This window comes from Aptenodytes patagonicus, chromosome 4 (genome assembly GCF_965638725.1).
Source record: "Aptenodytes patagonicus chromosome 4, bAptPat1.pri.cur, whole genome shotgun sequence".
In the NCBI taxonomy this organism is placed as follows: Eukaryota; Metazoa; Chordata; class Aves; order Sphenisciformes; family Spheniscidae; genus Aptenodytes; species Aptenodytes patagonicus.
Genome location: NC_134952.1, coordinates 30,170,021 through 30,187,494, shown reverse-complemented (window position 1 = coordinate 30,187,494; position 17,474 = coordinate 30,170,021). Strand labels below are relative to the sequence as shown.

Below are 17,474 nucleotides of genomic sequence, written 5' to 3'. Positions count from 1 at the left end.
TTTAACGTTTGGAAAATAGCAATGCTCGGGAAGATTTTCAAAGGTTTGAATAAAATATGCTCATTATATTTCTGCCTTTCAAAAGGTTGCTGTCTAACATCACTGATTGAAACATCTGGATAATTTTGGGATGTAAAAAAAAAAGATGTTTTTTATAATTGAAATCAGAAAGGAATTAAAATGTTAGGTGGCCACTATATATCATAAACATTTGAAAACACAAGTGAGAAGTGCATTTTCTCCAAAAATAACCTCCAGTTGTAACAATGAGAAGTGAGGGAACTTACTGATACTAGATATCACTTAAATTCCCTTGCTATTTACCTTCCCTGCTTGTTCATATTTATTCTATATTCTTTGCACAGAGAAGAAAAAGGAAGACTACTTATTTAGCAGCAACTTTGCCTTTTTAAATTGTATTGTTTATGTATATATTCAATGATGCATGAGAAAAACATTCTAGCTACAAATATACAATGAAGGCTTTGAATTGTTTGTTGTTACACAAGTTGCAATCTTGGGTTATAATAAATATTAATGTGAGAAGTGAGCTCAATGTTCAGCAGCAGTCAAAAAAAGCTATGCTAGAATAATCAAGAAAAGAGACAGCAAAACAGAAAACATCATTGAGCTAATGTACATATCCCCGATATACCTACATCCTGAATTCTGGGGGCAGTTCTGGTCCCCTGCTCTCAGAGAAAATGCAGTTGAACTGGAAAAGGTTCCAAGAAAGATCACAAGGATTATGAGATATGTGGAATAGCTTCCATATAAGATACGAGTATGCAGGCTAGGATTTTTCAGCCCTTCAGGAGAGAAATCTGTCTATAGATGTCTTGATTATCATGGAAAAGTGACAGAAATTATTTTATTGTTGTCTTATTTGATGTTAAGGGTGATCAAATTAAGCTAGCAGTGACTTACAAAACATACAGAACCAAAGATAGGTGATCCTTCATGTGATACATAATCAAACTGTGAAACCCTGTCCTTTTTTACAGTGTCTGTTCATGTTTTCAAAAAGCAACTAAAGAGATTCATGAAAGAAATAGCCCTGCATAGATTTTTGAATACGCAGAACAACACGTTGACAGAGGCTAAGAAAGCATTCTGGAGCAAGTGGATCACCACCACATGCTTGCCCCGCTTTGCCCTTCCTTAAGCAACTGCTATTAGGCATTGTCAGATGGGGGACTGAGATAGATGGATCTTTGGCCTTGACCCAGCGTGAGACTCTTCTCCTGACCTGTTTTTTTCCCTTGGTGCTAAGGGGCAACTCTGCTCTTACGCTCTCACTTTAGAATACGGGGACTAAAAAAGCATGGTACGGATAGTGCATTTCAAGGGAACCATGTGTAATGTTTTTTGTTTAACTTATGCCACTTTAAAAGCAGTAGAAATTAACAAAAAGAAGAAATTTGTTTGGGATAAGAAGCCACAGGAAGAGTTACACAAGTGTCTAGCTAGAACAGCATGTATGTTTTAAAAAATAAATAAGTAAATGTATATCTATAAAAAATACAAATATAAAAAGGAATAATAAATATATATGCACACAAGTATACAGACTTGTGTGTATGTTTACATGCATATGTTTGCACATACACACATTCGTGTTGTTACATTGGCAAATACTGTGTAGATAAATCTTTCCTCTCCAAGTGATTTAATTGAAATGAACCTACTAGTTTATCAGATTACTTCTCACTAAGAAGGAACAGCTGATCCAAAATAACGTTCATGCACAAATCTTTGGTTTCGTGATGTCTACTCATGTGTACAAGATTGGCATTTGATTCAAATTTGGCCTTTGATTCATTCAGAAAGTTGTTTTCAGCAGAAAGATGCCCCCTTACATCAAAGCACGGGTTCACGAGCACTTTGGGAGTAGCTCATGGCCTATTGCTGATACAAGATACCCACTGACTTCTTTGCACTTTGATGTTATTGCACACATTGAGTGCAGAGTGGCATCGTGCCACAGAGCCGTAACTTGCTTCTTGGTTGGTGTGGACATAGAGGTTGGGAGTAGCAGTGTCTTAATATGGTGGTAGAATAATAATCTTGATGCACTTGGAAAAACATGTAAGCATCGTTCCCACCCCTGCCTGAATTAATGTGGGATACTGTGACTCTCCGTGCCACAATTTTGTGATCACAGTCTTGGGCTTGCACTTTCAAGCTGACCAAGAGGTACCAGGTAACAGGGATTGGAGAAAAGTACGGAGCTCTTAATGTGTGCAAGGGGTGACCAGTGTGAGGGAGGAAGCATCATGTTAGAGCATGATTATTACAGGAGGTGACAGGAGAAGAATTAATAAGAAAAACCTAAGGGGAAATAAAACTGCAGGGAGAAATGGTGTGGAGCAAAGCTGAGGTAGCAGCCCCTGAGGGAAAAAGAGATTTTTGAAACTATGTTGAAAAAGGCAAAGTCGCTAATGGTACAAAATTCTTCAAACATCCAACAGTTCCTGCTTTGACAGTTCTTGGTTCCTACAGACTGAAGCCTTTGCTGGTGGTATAGTTTGAGAAGGGCAAGTAACCCTCACTGGACACTCCTTAGGTTGCTACAGGAGCAATCCAGCAGTACCTTTTTTCCTGCTGCAGGCTATTCTATTTACACTAGCTGTGTGTATATCAAATATTGTTCTTCTTTTTGGAAGATCTAAAAATCCCTTTGAAATCTCTCTTCCAGATGTTAACTAAGTACTGCCCTTCCTATTTTGGAATGAAAACTGTTGTTCACTGATTTAACTGATACAGCTACATGTGTTAGCTTACTAACTCAAAGGTGTCACGAATGATCTATACCAAATTAATTCTAATTTGATTGTTTTTCCAAATGTGGACTTGGAATTTCATATTACATAATTTAGATATTAGACTATATGGATTATAGTCAGATGTTACATGACTACAGAGGTGATTGCTTTTATCTTCCAGCTAATGTCTTGTGGCCTGCTAGAAACATTGAAGTTCAGTGTTCTAGAGCTCCAAGAACACCTGGATACCTATAATGTCAAAAGAGAGGCAGCAGAACAGGTGAGTCTTTTATATTTCAAAACACAAAATATTAGAACCTACTCATCAAGAAAATGTTGCAGGCCTTTATCTCTCAACACACGAGTATCTAGACCGTGGGGAAAAAAATTCCGAAATAAAATCCTGTTTCCTTTTCTTACTACTATTCTACGTGTATAATCTGAACTTGAGGTTTTTCTTATGTGCAGTTCATTTTTGTTGCACATATTTCTGAAATTGACTTTGAATATATAACATTGCACAAATGCACTAGCATTGGGAAAAGTGCATTCCTAATTTAAAAATCCTCTTTTAAAAATATTCAAATATTTTTAACATGAATATCAATAAATCATGGTAGGTTTTTTCTTTATGAATGTTCTGGCTTATTTTATTAGACTAGAAGGGTGGGATTCACCTTCAGATTAAGACATTTACAGGTAGCTATCTATATGTGAATTAAGTGCCTGAACACCCATAGTATTCAAGGATCACGTCAATACAATAAAAGAAATCAAGAAAGCAATGCGTTTTATCCTAATATAGATACTGACTCGTTACTCAGCTGAATAGGTCTTTAGACTCCTTTTTGTTGACTGCATCTCCACTGACTGTAATGGGGGCTTAAACAGCTGTGTCACACATAGACACATAAATTTAGGTGTCTCATCCTACAACAGGATCCAACTGAGGCTGACATTTATGTCAGTTATTTAGAATAATACAGTTTAGTTTTCAAGGAATATGTTAGTGGTTATACCCTTTTTGCAAAGAAACACAAAGTTTAAAAGTTGAAAATTTCTGTAGCAAGGGTCTGTACGTTTGTTTTTTGTGAACCTTTGTGTGAAGTTCAGGAAGATACTAACTTAAGAGGACTGAAACAGGTCAGATTTCTATTTCAAGAGCCAAAAGAAAACATGGATCTACAATCAGTTTTGCAGGTACAGGGAGAGAGAGACTATATGGGGCTTTTGTTGTAGAGAGAAAATGATTCCTAGGAAAATTAAACATGCATTTGAAGGAACTTTTTACTGATCTCAGCAGCCTGTGAGGCCATGAAAATGGCCGTATAGGCAAGTTTGAATGATGCAAAACAGAACCAGAATTCAAGCCATGACGTCTTGGCAGAGCTGTATTCTGCAGCACAAGTGGTTCCATGTTTCTTGATCATGCTGAGTTTATTAGGAAACGAAGGCCTCTGCCTTGCAAAGATTGCTGACAGCTCATCTGTTCGATAGAATAGACATCCACTTTTTTGTGGAAAGGATCTCAAAAGAAACGCAGTTTCCTCAAAACCAATGCTGAAGTATGCCACACAGCACTGTTAATGTAGGTAAACTGTTTGTAGGATCCAAGCCAGCATTTCTGCTAAAGAGTTGCTACATTTTTTGTCGGGCTCTGTGGCAATAACAATTTATTTGTACACTTAACTCATGAGGTCTAATACGATGAGCTACATTTTGCCATTTAGGCTTAATCAGAAACAAATGGCTAAGATTACCTTACTTGATGTAATATTTAATGTCTGACAATCTCCAATGCATAATGCTGTCATCACTTCTATGAGAAAATAATGTATTTTATTCCTCATATTAGAGAGCAACATTGAGGCACAGAGAGATGAATGGATTTGCCCCAGGGTGAGACAGGAAGATTTGAGGCGGCAGGGTAGAGAGGAGCTTTTTTGTGTGTGTACACACACACGCACGCGTGCACGTGTAGAATGGTGACTATCCAAACATCGATGAATTCTCCTTATATAAACTCCTCATTTAGCCTACAGTTTATCATAGCAATAACAAATGGTATTGTTTGGTTCATTTGTCAAAGTATGATGAGTTAAAATTGTGTCCCTTTCGGATGGCCGTGAATTCACTTACTGTATTTTTAGCTAATTTTGCACTGCCACGTATCATATCAACAGAAATCCATGCTGGATATTAAGAGCTTGTTTGTATTTTATTTTACTTGATAAAGGAATATGGATATTGGTTTGATGGCCTCTGTCATTATATCATAGTGAAAGAGTTGTTTTTGTGTAGTGCAGCTGTCAAAAGGGTGTCCAGTAACGTGTTTCTGTGGTCAGCCTGTCTTCTGCCACAGGATTTGAGAGTGACTGGAGCAGGAAAAAGGTTCACAGGATGAAAGGAATTGTTCTGAAATAACTGAGAGCATTTTGCCAGGGTTTTATTTTTATTTAATCATTTATAAATAGAAAGAAGCAGTACTGAGGAGGAAGAAATGTATAGCTTTGACCAATCGTTTCTGACTCTTGATAGCATGTCATTTAGCTAATTTAGTGCATTATTTATTTATTTAGCATGTTAATTTAGAAGTAGTGACTAATTGTCTCAGATAATTTGTTTTTCTAAAACTTTTATTAAAAGCATTTCTTCAGCTGTTGGTCAATTTTTTTTTAATGTATTCTATGGATTCTATATAGTATACGTAGACTAAGAATCTTCCAAAGATGCTTCTCAGATGTGTTTTACTGGTTTTCTTACTCTGTCCTATAAACAGAGTATAGGGAATGATTGAAAGAGACTTCCTTGAGTCAAATCTGAATTTCTGTTACTGCAGGCAATTGTGCTATGTATCCTATTCAGTCTGAAAGTATTAAGGCAAACACATAATGAGCTTATTGCAGATCCTTGCTTTTTTCATAGAAACATGCAGAAAAATGATCAAACTAAGCTGGTTAGGCTATTGTGGAATAAAGTAAATATAAATTAACGGATATTTAAATAAATATAATTTGCATGTTAATCTGGTATCCTCTAGAATCAACCACTGGAAAATTCTGTACATTAACTTCTTTAATGAAAAATTGTTGTTTGAAGTTTACCCTAATAGATGATGTTTGTCACTGTCAGTGCTGTGTGTTGTACTGGCATTCACATGAATCAAATTTTAAAAGTAAGAGGCTTGGGCTGCAGTTGCTTGAAACTCTTATCTATGCACTGAGGTAAGAGAGAGAAAGGTACCTATAGTATATATAGTGTGTATATATATACACCTATAGGGGGTGGTTTGGGATGTCTGTTTTGGGGTTAATCTGGCAAACCAACCTGTGCTATGACCAAGACCAACCACAGACTTCCCTATATTACGCTTTCAGTAACGCTCTTCACTCTGTATCTTTGTAGGAGATATATGGGGAAAACACAAATTGATGTGAAGCAAACATATAAAGAAGATAATTTTGTCACACAATCTACTGCTGTTCCCAAAGAGAAAATTTAGGTCTTTCTACCGTGCTGAACATATATTCTGTAAAAGTTTTTAACAAATTTAATTTTGTCACCTTTTCGGAGCTACTGTTCTATTTCCTTGCAAGGAAACTGCTTTGACTTCATGTGTGTATTAGGGACAAAGATACTGAATCAGATAAATGTAACAGAAAATATAAGGTTATATGTGTATCATAACATTCTAGGTACACCCTTTATTCAGACTGGTTTTAAGATTTAAAATGATCTTAAAAGGGCAGTGTGTGAAAATAAATACTAGCTTCCCAACTGCTGATGCTGTTTGTTCCAGTGCAAACCTACTCCACTGTTACCGATGGATGCTGTCAGATAAAAAGAAAAATGAGATTTGCTGTGTACGTTTGTATCCATGTCACTAATTGAAACTGACACTGCGGTGTTTAGAGAATTCCATTTCTCCTCTTGATAAGCACACAGGCCTAGTTAATTCACTAAGTAACCTTTATTAAATTGAGCAGATGGGAAATCACATTTTTCTTTTTCTTGCATCAGACAAAGGTTAGAAAAAGGTCACTAAGATTTCCTGTGAGACTCAAGATACCAAGAACACAGTATGCTAAATTATTCTTTCTTGGATGTATAGAGCCTGTTCTTCATTTCAGAAGATAATCTGCACTTTATCTCAACATGACGCATTCCCATTTCAGTAATACCCGAATTACTTCATGCTTGCAGTTGTTTGCACTGTACAGAAAAATATGCCAGGCGCTGCGTCAATGAGATGATCAGATCGTATTGTCCAATAAGAGCGTATTTGATTCTGCAAATGCTTTATATTAACACTTCTAAATTTGCATGGTTGGTTAAAGCTAGAAGAAGAGATTACCCACTGAAATTAATAAACTTCTTGTCTGCTATAGGAACTGGGGTTAAATACAGCCCTGTATTCATGAAAGAGAGTGGAATCTGCATGTTTGCATTGTGTCATGCGAGAATACTTCATCTCCCTGGCTTGTATGAACTGGAGGTGATGCTAAACTCCCATTAAAGAATTTTTTTTCTTTCCATCCAGTAAACCTGCACTTGCATCTCATTACACAGGAGAGCTGTTTCCTTTTGTTTCTAAAGTAGTCCCAAGAAATATAACAGGCTTACTCTTACTCTCTAATTTGAATTAGTGCTATATTTTAAATGCTGAGAAATCATGTTGGTGTAAACCTTGTGCAGCAAGTAAAGAAAAAACACGATGTCATTTAATGAATGGGATTTTTCTGCCTCCACGCTCCCACACGTCTCACTATAACAGTACCCAAATTCAATCACAGATTAGTATTTACGCTAAAGTGTACTATCCCCATCTGGGGTAATGAAGGCTACAGGAAATTTACAAAGGAAGGGACACAATGAAAACTACAAAGTGATATATCAGAGTGGAAATAATCAGTGGAAACAATATTGGTAAACAATTGATTTTGTATCACAATTTCTTACGTAATCTGAGAATGTGCAAGGCTTGATGAAGTGTCTTAGGCAGTTTTAGCAGAGTCTTCAGTTTGGTCTGTTTCAGAAGATGTTTAATCTTGTTTATATTTATTTTGCAGTGGCTAGAAGACTGCAAAAGAACATTTGGTACTGATGATGGTATTCATGGCACTAACGCAGATGCCCAGGTAGGTGTATGTCATTTGTGAGTCTCTGGATATGAGATTAAAAAACATCTTTGTATCTGTTGCACAAAAATTCCAATATTCACAGAGAGATTAAAAATGTATGAAAAGCTTTTCATTTCAGTTATCATACTATCTTTTGGAAACAGATTCTTATGAAGTAGCGGTCTAATAAAAAGGGCTCTTTTTAATAAAAGTTGTCCAACCCATCTTGGGTTCTAGACATAATAACACTGAGTAGATAAGCAGACTAGATACCATCTGTGTACCAGCAAGTCTGCTTTTCTGCAGCTGTTTCTAGAAGAAAAAAGATTAGCAGTCTGCTTATATGCTCAGATAAACTGTCTAGCCAAAAATCTCTGCTGAATTTAATGTAATTAGTACTATATAAATACATATGACCTTTCAGGAGCCATTATTTGGGTGGGAAGGAACAGGAAGTAAAGTAGCAGTATGGCAAAAACCTCATGAAACACTTCTGTCAAAATATCATCTAACAACAATAGGTGACATAAGCTATTAATATTAGTTCAATATTTTGTATGTATTTGCATGACAGTCATCCATATTTAATATTACTAATTGCTATAGTAAGCGATAGCTTTTCCCCAGTAGACTAGGACTTTTTTTTTTTAAATAATAGCTGCATAATATTGACACTGTAGATAAAAAAGCAAATCCAAAACCTATCATTAGTACATACAAGGAATCTGCCATCTAGAGTCCTGTAATAAGAACAGTGAAAGATGTAACAAAGTAGAACTGCAGATAGCAGATGAACTTACCTTTTCACAATGATGTTTTGACAAAAATCCCAAATCAAAGCTGAGGAAGGAGGAATTTTATTCCTTTTATTCAATCAAACTCTATTCATTGATGCAGTTGGTCATGTTTCTGCTGCTGGAAATGTAGTGTTCAGCAACAGAAATGTCTACTGTGTGCATGGACTATTTCTTCTTTTATACAGTTTTCATTTGCTCTCATATATATATATATATGTATATTTTTTTAATTCAATCACAAAATGCACCTGAACTTTTAGAGTACTGAAATATGTGATAATGTACTGTTGATTTTTATATTGCATCAAAGTTGCACATTTTAAAAAAATATTTCATGTGGATAAGCATAGGTAATACAGCAAAATAATTTGCTACCATTTGCAAGGATTTTTGCTTTGCCTATGAACACAACATTTAGTGTATTTTACACTTGGTTTACATCTTCGTATACTGACTGGTATGTGTTTAGAAATACGTAACAACATTCACTATTACAATACAGTAACTGTTCCATATATTAATAATATGGACTGAAATACATAAATGATGCTTTTTTTAGAATGTTGTTTATATACACCAAGAAACTGTTCTAACGTTTAACTGTTAGAACATAACTGTTCTTACCATGAAGGTAAATGTTACTGTTTCCACTGTATAGCTAGGGAAACTAAGAAATGGAAACTAAGAAATGGAAACTAAGAAAGCCACGTGCAGGCTTTCATTTAGGTTGTACGGAGAGAATGCAGGATTCCAAGTGATGCAGTTTTGTCTGTTCTTCCCTGTTTCTGCAGGGTTTGAAGATAGCCTCTGAAAAGGAGTTATGTGTCCATTCACATTGATTATTTGTGGGGACCTATTTTGGTTTTCAATCCTAGCCTGCAAGGCATGCTGGCAATTTTTTCTTTATGTGCTCCTTGCACTTGCAGGTTCAGTTAAAATCATTTTAATATATAGTATCCATTGAGAAAGCGGAGTCCTGTTATCCTGCTTCATAAATATACGCAATTTGCAGAAGTTCTAAATTTATTCACAGAAGCTTATAGTGACTTGAAGGAGATTGAGAAGTTACCAAGTGTAAGATCATTGTTTCAAAAGTCCTTGTAAATGGAGTGTGGAGCTGATAAGTCTATCTAGCCAACCAGTTAATGCTAAAAATATGTACGTGTTGGTCTTGCTCAGGAAAACAGAACAGCTTCATTCAACAGATATTTTTCATTCACTAACACAAATAACATTTTCTTACTACTTTTTAGCACTGTGGTCAATACAGCTAAGGAATAGTGAGATGAATTCTGTTCTGGCTTGCACATTGCTAGCAGACTTGCAAGTAAATCTAATTATTGGATTTTGCTATTAGTACTTACACGCAAGCCTGAAAGAATGCATCTGGACTCTGGCTACACTGTTTGTACAGGACTGGCAGGTAGAAAAATCAGATTATTTCTCAAGTGAGCAAGTATGTGAAAGACACTGAAGCAGTACCAAGCCATTTTTAAAGGAAAACCTCTCTTGAATTTTTAGAATAGCTATCAAGGTGTGATTTTGGGGAGAGGGATTATTTATGGCTTACAGTAATAACAAGACTTGGCTTAAAGAACACCGGAACTTAATGACTAAAAATATTAAATAATTGACCCTGCCGTTTCTCAAAGTCTGATTCATTAAAGCGAGTCATAGAATTCTTGTCAACTTTGGCAGTTCAAGATCTTATCTCTTCGCAGTGTTCTGTGCATCAGAATTTTTTGCTTATATAATAATTGTGCTATGTATATGATAGCACAGAGTACAGAACAAAAGCATGCAATGTTTATAGTCTGTTAAGCACATCAGGTATAACTTACACACATCGTGTATAACTATGCGCTTAGTAAAGCTCAACTGCTTCTGCCTGTTGGAATCGGACATAGGTTGCATCTTCATATGTTTACTATGACCATTGTACTTGCTTAAGCGCTATCAATACGCTTAGTCCTGTACAAAGCACAGAAGTGAAGTTCCTGGCCCTAGCCTGACAAATATATTTTCTGACAATTTCTTTCCCTGTCCCTCCTGCCCAAACATTTTTCTGAAGTAGCTTGTAAGAACCAAGTACAATTAAATTACAGAAATCTCACAATGAGGTGTTGAGAATTTAGTTTAGCAAAACCAAGAATTTTCTAAACTGATTCAGAATCCAAGTTAGCATTACATCTCAAATTTTAAAAGGCATTCTTTTTGCTTAAACTATAGTGGTACAGAAAAGTAAGCAGCATTGTACAGCTGTTCAGACCTAACTGTCCTTGGTTTTGATTTCCTTAAATTTGCATACCTTTAAGACTACATAATGCAGTGTAGTCACACAAAGACCAGACAGGGTTGTAAGTGAAGTATGTTACTCATGTTGTGGGACAACAAAGCCAATGCTATCTATTGTTAGGTATAGCAGCAAATAATTTCACTTCAAATTCAGTCTGTTAATTTTTTTACATTCAGGGTATATTTGGAGCATGTTACTTGTATTTCTTCCTCCATTTTACCTGGGACATCTTTTATCCTAATTAAAATTATTTCCTACACTAATTCTTGATCTTTTTTTCTTTCTTTGTATTTTTGTGACCTGCTCATCTTCTTGCTTAGCAAATGGAAATTCTAGCAGTAAGTGACGGTTCTTGATTTATCAAACACTTAACCATGCCAGTCACCAAACTGGTCTCCATCTGTCTCGTCCATTTGTGACATAGTGGTGTCTTGTCATAGACTATTACAAAAATGCTGTGTGCTTCAATTTTGCATCATCTAACCCATTGACTGTTGGTCCTTTGTAGATAATAGGATCCTGTAGTTAGTAGAATGTTATAGAAGATTATTCCATTAGCACTAGCTTTTATGTCTGTATGTAAAGCAGCATTAACACTGCTGCACTTTGACTGGTGTTTTAGACGCATAAAAATGGAAGCAAGACAGTGCATAAGTTAATACTGCTGTACCATTTCCTTAAGCATGTATCATGTGGTATTTTCTAAAACAGAATCAGAGCTACCTTCTATAAAGGAAACATTATTCTTGCCTCCAAGAATGGAATTACTCTCCTCTTATTCCATCAGGCAGTTGTAAGCTAAGGGCCAGGTTATATACTGTGCTTACATATTTATATTAATGGTTATGAAAGATTCCATACTTAGAGACCACAACTGCTTCTTTTGGATATTAGATCTTGAATTTAAAACAGTAAAATATCAAGAATAAAAGTAAGTGATCTATGAAACTCTGCCTTGGAACATGACATTTCAAAATGCCTTTTGAATCACTTTACATCACATTCCACCCCCCTTCTTGGAAATGTAACTTATTAAAAAGTAAACTTTAAACCTGTGTGAGAGAGGCTACCTGTAAATCTAGAACTGAATGATGCTTTCATCTGCTTTTCATTAGCTTTCTGCTATGTTAGCTTCTAAATCTTTTTGGCATTTTCTTCAGTAACCAAATAACTACTTTTAATTTTGCCCATTCTATACTGAAGAAGTTGTCGTTTATTGTCTCTTGTATTGGATAGTAGATGTTTTGCACTTCCTGAATATAATAATGTTGTTTACATTTGTAGGAGCTGGAGTTGTGTCGGAGGCTATACAAGTTGCATTTCCAGTTGCTGCTTCTGTTCCAAGCCTATTGCAAACTTATCAGCCAAGTAAAAACAATCAAGAAAGAAGCAGAGGTAATGAAAACCATGCCATTTAGCTACTAGTTGTTGATATCTTAAAGCCAAACCATTTAAAATACATTTTGATAACATTTTCATCAGTGGGACATCTTTTTAGAAACTGAAGGAGGGTACCAGCTGTTTTATAGCCAATCAATAAAAGATTTAAGTAGAGCTCGCAAGAATTTTCTGAGATGTTCAATTATGTGTGTTGATTTTTGTACGGCTTGAAAGCTCTTAAATAGACAGGAATGCAGGGAGTCTAGTGATGAGGATTTTAAATATTTCAGTAGCGCTCCTGGTGTATTCTAATCAAGCTACAATCAAGGCACATCAACTCCAATCAACAGAATTCTGTGATAAAGCCCCTTTCCATCACCCCAGTGTTTCCTATTGTGAACACCGTCACTTGCTACCAGCTGATTTATAGAACTGTGTCACTTCAGCCACCATTCAATTACTCTGCAGCCTTAGTCCCCATCCTGAATGCAGTTAGTAATGCGTTCTAGACATCTTCTGCCTGATTTTTAGTTGTACTAACTTTAGAAGTAGAATGTGTCCTTGAGCTGTGCAATTGTGGTGCATATGTGATGTTAACTGAGTTAATCTGAATGCGTTATGTTATTAAGAATGCCTTCTGAAAGTTCTCCCCTGGGTCTGTAATGCAATAAATAGAGGTAGCAGGAAAAAAATAGGCCTGGTCCTGCTTGATATAGTAGGGAGGAAAATGAAAAAGCGGGGTGAAAGTCTTTTGGTTTTCGAGTAGCTTAGGAAAAAATGATGCATGTTCGTAAGTTCTATTTCCAGATTTTTGTAGAGGCTGCAAATAAGTGAGTTCATTTCCATCTGGAGAATGTTGTAGAAGGTCGGCATCACACCAGTCCCACTTCTTGCCTACGTTAGTTAGATGTAGAATCGTATTCTGAGCGATGGCCTTGTCTTTTACGCATGCATTGGAGCTAAAGCCAAAGATAGTACTACATACACTGGCTTCACTACAGTTATTCTGCTGGGTTACCAGCCTTACAGATTTTTTCTTCATATTCAAGTTGTCCTTGTAATAACACAGTTGCTGCTGTACTTTTCCAAAGTGTTTAATTCTTCTTGTCAGTTTAATTGTTATTAAGTGATGTGGGGAGAAAAATGGATTTTTTTGAAACAAATTTTAAAAGAACTAACTAAGATGAAAACTTCGTCAGGGGAAAGCCCAAATACCTGACATGCACACTTGGGCCATTAAATTAGCTGTATAGTTAAGCAGCTGCAGCAAATATTTGGATGTACTTTTTCTGCCTCTCATTTAGGATTGCAAAGAGGAGGAAAAATGTAAGTCTGATTTGCTGAAAGTTAATTTGGCTGAAAATACATTTAAACTAGAAGAGCTCACTCATATTTGTTTTAGGTCATAAACATGTCTGAAGAACTCGCTCTTTTGGAGAGCTGTCTGAAAGAGGCTGAGGCTGCGTCCGACAGTGGTATCGAAGAAATTGAAATTGCAGAGTCTTCCCAAGCTAGCACAGAAACGGCTATTCACTCTCTCATTGAAACCCTGAGAAGCAAGGAGTTTGTGTCAGCTGTAGCACAGGTCAAGGCTTTCAGGTAAGGGCTTAAGGATTGCTTTCAGACCCGAGTTTGCTAATGGGCCTTTTTAATTTAAAGATGGGGATAGGCACTGTTCCAGGGTTTTTTCAGCTCTTGCTAGATGTCCTTATTGAAAAGGACAAGCACTGTTGCTTCATTACAGCTTGTTCATATGCATTTTGCAATTTTAAAAAAAGCAATTCTAGTAGTACTTGTTCTCTAGAATTTACCTCTGAGAAAATGATACTTTTAACTATCAGGACTCTACGGAAGAAACATTTCTCTTGCGTTTTCCTCTGTCTTGTGTTCAAATGTCTGCTTAAAGAACATTTAAATGTTTTTAATTTTAAAATTAATGTTTAAATCCAAATTGTGTGTTTACAGATCTATTTGGCCCCACGACATCTTTGGCAGTTCTGAAGATGACCCAGTTCAAACATTGCTGCACATATATTTCCGTCATCAGACACTTGGTCAAACTGGTAGCTTCGCAGTAGTAGGCTCCAACCAAGATATGTCTGAGGCCAGCTCAAAGCTGATGGAACTTAATCTAGAAATTCGAGAGTCTCTACGCATGGTGCAATCGTATCAGCTTCTAGGGAAAATCAAACCAGGATTAAATCTTGTGAGCACTGGATTCTGAACAGCTGTCATTTAGAAAAGAACTGATGATGAAGACGCTTCAGACTATTATTGAGCACCTTTCATAAAAAGAAAGAAAAGAAAACCTCCAGCAATCCTGACAACCAACAGAGTTTCATCACAGCAAGAAATTGCTTCATCAAAAGTAAAAATCTGAAAATCGAAGTGAACATCTTTCTTGACTGCTCTTTCTACACAGTAGCTGTGTGGCAGTAGTATTTTTTTATTAAATATATGTATAAAAACTACATGAAAGGAAAAGGGCTTCAATGTAATGCATATACATGCATTATTTTCTGTTTTAACAGAACTGTAAGTGGTGTTTGCAGTAACAGCCTCTAAAGGTTGAATCACTATCGCAGGTGGGATGAGGCTAAAATCAAGGCTGGTTTATTTTGGCTGAAGACCTGCAAGGCTTCCTGGCTTTCCAGCAGTAGTAGATATAATCATCAACTAATACCTAATGAGACACTTTGCAATGTCATGAAGAATGCGCGGTCAAACATGAGTAGAGTGACTTAAGGCTGCAAAAACCGTTGACTTCTCAATGTTCTATTTGCTTTTGTTGTCTGTAACAAGGAAATTATGTGTGTGAGAATGTATGGCTATGTGACAGTTGTTTTTTGAAGGTATGGATGATTGTTAAATAACGTCTCAGAGCATGCTTAAAAGAGCTGCAAGATTATTTTTGAAGAAATTTTATTTTATTAGATCTAATCCTCATAGTGTGTAAATGTTAGGACATTTAATAATATTTTAAACTGGGATTTCCCAGTGTTTCTAAAAGAAATAATATATCTGTTAACTTTATTGGAATGCTGCTCAGTTCTCTGATCAGTGCTTATGTTACAAATATTGATAACAACTAACCAAAAAGTAGCTGCCTGCAGAGACTTTAAAATGTATATTAAAGATATATGCTGCCCATCAGCAATTCTCATTAGAAGTTAACTTATTTTATTCTGTATATATTCTAGAAACTGTATAGTGCAAAACCAGTATTTTTCTTGTAAATTTGTGCAATGCACTGTTAAGACAGTAGGTGTATAAGGCTTGAGGGGAAGGGGGGGGCGTTCTCCCTACTGGTAGTCACATACATTACTTGCAGTCTGAGTAGTCTGCAGGGTTCAAGGAGTTTGAATGCACGTACATGCATCTTCATGACTCAACTTAAGCCTAAGGAGTTGGGACTATATAGAAAAAAAAAAGACTGACTACCAAAACATGCAAACAGGCAATATACGCATAGTTCAGTGTCAAAGTCTGTAGCATAAAACAAACTGGATTCTGTTGAAACCAATAGCATTTTGTAAAAAAACAAAAACAAAAAAAAAACCCAGAAAAAAGAATGTAGTCCCATGATTCCTGTGATTTGAAAGGAACACCCAGTATTTTTATATACATCTCTTACCCACTGTGATTTTTTTTAATGGGCTCTAATTCCAGAGTTTAGAATGTAGAATTGAAATTCTTAGCTCTGCCTTTTCGGGGGAATTGGACCCCACTAGAAATGTAATTATGCTGAAATGCATTAATTGAAGGCACTGTGCACGCTGTTGGACTGCTGACAGTAGTTATGTTATCCTAACAAGCTCTGTAACTGGTCAAGGCACATCCATAATCACTGTATTTTTTTCCCTGTCCCTGATAAAATTGAATTATTTTGATGGTTTTGTGGTACTGTAGATGGTGTTCTTAATTATTTAATAAGTATTTACTGGGGATAAGTAGTTTTACTTAGTGGTGCATTACACTTTTATTTACATCATCTTTTACCAGCTTTTTTTGTAAAAATAAAAGACAATGTATCTGTCACTTTGTGTATTTTTACAAGCTAGAGTTTAAATACTTTAGCTAAACAGACTAAACACTGACAATAGAGGCCTCAGTGCCCTGAAATCATGTTTTTTTCCTTTTATGTCCTGTCGATGCAACAGCATTTTCCTAGGCATCTTCTGAAGCTGTTAAAAGATTTGTCATGCAACTCAAACCTGAATTTATATATATAATTCCTTATGTTACACATCTTCCACCATTTACAATGACTAGTGGAAATGGGACCTGCCCTATGGAGCAGAATCATGCTCCAGAGAGAGTCTTGGTATTTCTTTAACTTCACGAAAGAACTATTTCCAAACTTCCACTGTGCGGCTTGTTCGGGTGTTAAGAGTTCTTCCTTTTGCCACTAGCAAGTCTCTTCACCAAGAAAGCATTACACCAATTTGAGTGCGGTTCTTTTTGCTGGTTGCTCCTGTATCTGCTTCTCCAAAAGTACTCGCTCTTAATTACTACATAAGCTGTCACCCTACGTTACCTGGTAAAGCTGTCTAAAAACAAGCGTAACATCAGACATCTTCTGTAAGAAAGATGCAAAGAATACAGCATTGAGCAAACACATGCAAAAGAATCTCTTAATGAAAAAGCTGTGCAGGGCAAGTTCAAGGCATCTGAAGAATTGACAGCATGAAGGCTGTTCCTTTCTGCTTTGCATATCACATGGGTCATGAGTAGCTTGCTTTCTTTCTGCTGAGTCTAGGAACCAGTGCCTGTGATATGCAGTGTATGCTGTCAAGGACATGACAGGGCAGTAAAGTGGAAAAGGATACAGAACTGTGCTTTGGCATCGAGCAGTAAAAGCGTTGAATTTATTTATGCAAGAGGAATGATGACATGTGGAGCTACTGCAGAACGGAGGAATAAAGGAAAGCTCATTTAGTATCGCTGCCCACTGCACTCCCACTCCTCCAAGCCTTAAAACCTTGCAGTAGCTGATGAAAGCAGGGCCAGTTCTTTGCTGCTACCTGCCACTTGGAGCCTTCAGTAACTGCTTGTTTGGACCAGTTGCTGTTGAAGCACTCCATACAGTTCAGATCAGCTCAGCTAGGCCTGTTCT

At 36.4% G+C, this 17,474-nt stretch overlaps 1 protein-coding gene across 8 annotated transcripts in view; it reads left to right on the top strand.

Moving 5' to 3' along the window:
- The window catches only part of FRYL (FRY like transcription coactivator), a 178,479-nt gene extending 162,025 nt beyond the window's left edge, over positions 1-16,454 (top strand). For 6 of the 8 annotated variants that reach the window (XM_076336221.1, XM_076336222.1, XM_076336218.1 and 3 more), the window contains 6 exons: positions 2,947-3,045; positions 7,835-7,903; positions 11,299-11,316; positions 12,263-12,373; positions 13,761-13,957; positions 14,324-16,454. In XM_076336221.1, the coding sequence (XP_076192336.1) occupies positions 2,947-3,045; positions 7,835-7,903; positions 11,299-11,316; positions 12,263-12,373; positions 13,761-13,957; positions 14,324-14,582 (753 nt within the window). In that variant the 3' untranslated portion in view covers positions 14,583-16,454. The remainder of the gene's footprint in view (positions 1-2,946; positions 3,046-7,834; positions 7,904-11,298; positions 11,317-12,262; positions 12,374-13,760; positions 13,958-14,323) is intronic. The other 2 variants (XM_076336219.1, XM_076336217.1) reach the window with 1 other exon arrangement.
- The last annotated feature ends 1,020 nt before the right edge of the window (positions 16,455-17,474 follow it).